The following is a 4,791-nucleotide window of genomic DNA, read 5'->3' on the forward strand; positions in this document are numbered from 1 at the left end:
TTAGCTGAATGCCTTAGTCTCTTCTTTCAATTCTAGGAACACTTATCATATTTCCATTTTGTTGGACGGATAATGGGGATGGCTGTGTTTCATGGACACTATATTGATGGGGGCTTCACGTTGCCTTTCTATAAGCAGTTGCTAGGGAAGCCAATTACTTTGGATGATATGGAATTGGTTGACCCTGATCTTCATAACAGCTTAGTCTGGATACTGTATGTACCGTGCATTATATTTTACATTGTTAGAATTCTGTTTCAGTTAACAAGTGATATATGTTCCTAAATCCAATTGAAAAGAAATGAAGTATATTTTGTTCTCCTGCTCAGGCAGCTTTAAGAAGCATCTTTCTTACCTGCACAATAAAATAGTTCAGCTTCATTAAAAGCTTAACATGTTTAAGGAATACCAATTTGGGGGAAAAATATTACTGAGTTTTAAACTGTTCAACTGTTCAGAAATATTAATTTTGTCTATTATTAACAGTAACACATTATTAAAATGTGGTTATATTATTTAACCATTATTAAAATGGTTCTGAAGTACAACATAGCAAAAAATCTATGTTCACCTTCTGCTTCCAAGCAGTAATTTGCAATGTTATTGAAAACTGTGATGTGTATTAGATATATTATGGCTGTAATACATTTGTAGAATATGTTTTCACTGAGTTACTTGCTTATTTCTTTCCACCAGTGAGAATGATATCACAGGAGTCTTGGACCATACATTTTGTGTAGAACACAATGCATATGGGGAAATTATTCAGCATGAACTGAAACCCAATGGCAAAAGCATCCCAGTGACAGAGGAAAATAAAAAGGAATATGTCAGGTATCATCAATATATTTTCCAAACAAAGTTTTTGATAACGGGGGAGGGTGCTTTCACTTGCTTGAAATAATAAGTGTTTTGTTTTATTTTGTTTTTTTTTTTCCCCAAGTGGTAGTGCACTAATTTTGTTGTGATATATTTCTGTCAGTAAGGTCATTTTTTGGCTGGATAATTTGCAAGTTTATTGTATTTGAATACATTTTTCACAAAACAAATTTGCACTTGCTTGCAGACTTTATGTAAACTGGCGATTTTTACGAGGAATTGAAGCTCAATTTCTGGCTTTACAGAAGGGATTTAATGAAGTAATCCCACAACATCTGCTGAAGACATTTGATGAGAAAGAGTTAGAGGTCAGTGCACTAACGTTACGTTATGTCGTCAAGTGCAACAGTAAAAGGCTGAAGCATTCTTCTGAGACTAAGTAACATGCTAAGTTGTATCCCCAGTGCTTTAGGGGGTTCGCAGGTGCAATATTACAAGGAATACAGTTAACATAAGAGGTCACCAGATCCTGCAGTCTCTGGGACTGCTTTCTCTTACGTTGTCATTGCATGCGTCATTCGTTGAGAACTATGAAAGTGTTTCTCAAGCTGACATTTCATAGCAACTGTAAAAGTAGTAGTTCTTATTTCAATCTGAGCTTCAGGACACAGAAAAGGAGACCGTGTCCTGTACCTGAAGACCCAGCTGAATTTACGGGGAAGCGTAGGCAATGACCTCAAATTGTGTCACAGAGTGTTACTCCGGCAGAGGCTGCAGTGCATATTTCTCACAGTGCAGTTTCACGAAATTAAATTCAGTGCTGCCAGGAAAATAGTCTGTCACTCCCTTCCACCTCCCACCATTTGCTTGCAGCCCTTCCAGTCCGCTGGCTTTGGTGTCAGGCAGCTATGCGGTTTTGCAGAGCTGAGTTACGTTACATCAGACTAAATTCGCCTTGCAAATACAGCATAAAGAAAGGCACTATCTGGTGCTGTCACCAACAAATGTGCTGCAAAATGTCAAGGTTGGCATCCAAACAGTATCCTCTCAAGACAAATTCCATAGATCACAAGCTTGTTTTAAAATTGAAATCTAATATACGGTCTGTCAGCTGCAGAGCTGATTTTTTTTGCCATATAAAATGGCTAAAAGATAGATTATTCGTGCTTTCTTCTGTTCCCTGTTACCTGAGTGGTGGTGACTGCTGTTTTATCCTGAATCTTCTCATTCAACAATAGTGAGCTGACCATATTGTAAATCTAGAATCATTTTGCAGGTGCAGAGTATGAAAGAGGGAGGTCTAGTATTCTTAGTCAAAAGAAAATATCTTTATAGTCAAATCCCTATCAAGTTTAAACCAATCCATTGTTGATCTTCATTTAAAAGTGCTGAAAGCTTTTCTTCAGGGGGAGGAAAAATTTATATATATATATATATATTTATTTATTTATTTATATATATATTTATATATATATATATATAAAAATAAAACCATTTGTTTATTTTGATAACAGATGAAGTACTTATATCTTAAATTTATAGCTCATCATTTGTGGACTTGGAAAAATCGATGTTAACGACTGGAAGGCAAATACTAGGTTAAAACACTGTACCCCAGACAGCAACATTGTGAAATGGTTCTGGAAAGCTGTGGAGTTTTTTGATGAAGAAAGGAGAGCACGACTTCTCCAGTTTGTGACTGGCTCATCCAGAGTGCCTCTGCAGGGCTTCAAGGCATTACAAGGTAACATTGCTGCAGAACTAACTGCAAATGTCTGTACTTGGAAGCAATAGGACACATCACGGAAACATTAGCTAAAAGTGAAGCTGGTTGGCTGTAATTTGATTTCTTCAAAGGGATTTTTAATGGTCTGATGAATAGTAATCCCAGAAAATCTTTTCTTGGAATTTGTTCATTATGTTGTGATTCAGCTGTAAATGCTTTTGTTTCAATTAGGCTCTTTCTACTAGAGGAAAGAAAGAAAGAAAGTTCTGATCATGGAGGATCCTAGTGTGGTCCTCCTTACTGTTTTTTCTGGAAGTCTGTTTTTTAATTTCCATATTTTACAATCCCTCATCATCTGTACAGCTTTGTGACCAGAAGACACCAGCATGCAGTGTTCTTGTGACTTTAACAGCAGAGGGACTTTAGTAATGCTGACTTGTTTTATTGAAGCAGCCCAGGAATCAGAAATGATCTCCTTAATTGCCTACCCGTCTTCTGAACTCTAGCTGAAGCTCTGTGTCTCTGTTGCAGCAACTCTGGCTGCAACCCATGCTGCTATGTTAACACAATAAAAAATAAAGTAGTTACCCTGTTTTACCCCTCACGATTTGGGAGAAAACTGGTCAGGGGAAACATTGGCCATAAAGCACTTTAGCGGGTGGAAAGATTTGATTCCAACAGAACACAAATTCTGTGGTAACCACTACTACATACAAAAACCAGTTACTATAGAAATCGGTTTTTCTTCCTCATCATCCCTTCTTAAGATAGAAGCACTCATTTTCTTCTTCCTCTTTTTTTGAGTCATAAAATGTTCGGGAGGACTAGATGCTCAGGAATATTGAGGTCCTAAAGGCCCTGGTTATTTTTAAGCGAAGTACTATACTTTCAGTGATAAGTGCTTAAATAATATTGAGGAAGATGGAGGGACTTGATTGACTTGTATAACTACTAATTGCCTTGGAATAGTTACAAGTACTATTAACCCTACTATTGATGTGAATACTGTTACTGTAGGCGACTGCGCTGTTTTGAGTATGGTATGGGAAATAATACCGGTACAATTTCATCTTCACTGAAACTTTTAGTATAACCATACTAGTAAAACAAGCACTTCTGTGAACAAATGAAGCCTGCTTTCTTGCAGAGTTGAACATGGAGGTTGACAGGTTTCTAAYTGAGTTATGCTAACGCTGCAGTACAAGTTCACACTCCTATTTGACAGGAAAGAGTCCCCATAAGAGAGTCTATTCCTGAGGATTGTATTCTTTAATGTCTGTCTACTCAGGCATAAATTCCAGTTTTGCCAAGGTCAGGGCATTCATATCCTCTTTCCTTCTACCTTTTGTGAATTCTTCAATGTGTACTAAGTCTTAAAGACTGCTATGCTGCAGTCTTTCCTTTAGCAGAGATATTAAGGGTATCTGTGTGCAGCTAAATAAATTCACAAAATTATAAAAATTTAGTGTCTGAGACTCTTCTATCCAATTTGAATAAAATTGGCCACTAGTCAACACCTGTTACACCATAGGGACAGATATAGCTGCATAAGTTTTGTTCTCTGGAGTGAGGAAAAATTAAACCCAAAACTGTTAAAATTATATAGTACGCTGTGTAAATCAGGTGTTTTATTGTTCCTTATCAATGCTTTGCTCTTGTATATCTTTCACTAGTTTAAATAATTTCACTGTTACCATGGGGGGGGCAATCTGTCTGATAGGCATTAAGAGAGTTTCCTCTGTAATTTTTTCCTACCTGCTTATATGATTTCAACTTTCTTTATGCATAGATTATCTTCTTGGTTTAGTTCTTTTTTTCCTATTATGTGATACAGTAGTAGTAGAGTTTTGGGGTTTTTGTTTTTTTGTTTTTTTTTCTTTGGCAGGTGCTGCAGGTCCACGATTATTTACAATACACCAAATTGATGCCAGCACTAATAATTTGCCGAAAGCTCATACCTGGTAAGACTTCTTTCGGGTCTCTATTGTGAAATTCAGATTAAGGCTAGTTTGCGGTCCGTATATTATAAGTGTTTTGKTTTTTTTCTCAGATAATAAATGCTATCCATTACAGATTAGTAAAGGTGTAAAAACTACAGATAGCTTTTATTTATGAAGTTCTGTTGGCTTTGTTAGGTATTGCTTTGTCATTGTTTCAAGTATGTTAGGTTACGCTTTAACATATTTCTGTCTTTGCTGCATGAGGCTTGAGTTCTAGATAGTTGAAAATTTGCTTTCCATTCACAG

The 4,791-nt window shown here is 36.5% G+C and overlaps 1 protein-coding gene across 8 annotated transcripts in view; it reads left to right on the top strand.

Annotated features, from left to right (window-relative positions):
* SMURF2 (SMAD specific E3 ubiquitin protein ligase 2) overlaps positions 1 to 4,791 on the top strand; it is a 41,974-nt gene that overhangs the window by 19,054 nt on the left and 18,129 nt on the right. For all 8 annotated transcript variants that reach the window (XR_003253807.1, XR_003253808.1, XR_003253806.1 and 5 more), the window contains 5 exons: positions 37 to 215; positions 697 to 834; positions 1,067 to 1,187; positions 2,362 to 2,563; positions 4,431 to 4,506. Coding sequence is in view for 2 of the 8 variants with exons in the window: in XM_026067574.1 (XP_025923359.1) it covers positions 37 to 215; positions 697 to 834; positions 1,067 to 1,187; positions 2,362 to 2,563; positions 4,431 to 4,506 (716 nt within the window). In the remaining 6 variants the exon portion in view is untranslated. The remainder of the gene's footprint in view (positions 1 to 36; positions 216 to 696; positions 835 to 1,066; positions 1,188 to 2,361; positions 2,564 to 4,430; positions 4,507 to 4,791) is intronic.

The sequence above is a fragment of the Apteryx rowi genome, unplaced genomic scaffold, assembly GCF_003343035.1.
Source record: "Apteryx rowi isolate R43461 unplaced genomic scaffold, aptRow1 scaffold_26, whole genome shotgun sequence".
Classification (NCBI taxonomy): domain Eukaryota; kingdom Metazoa; phylum Chordata; class Aves; order Apterygiformes; family Apterygidae; genus Apteryx; species Apteryx rowi.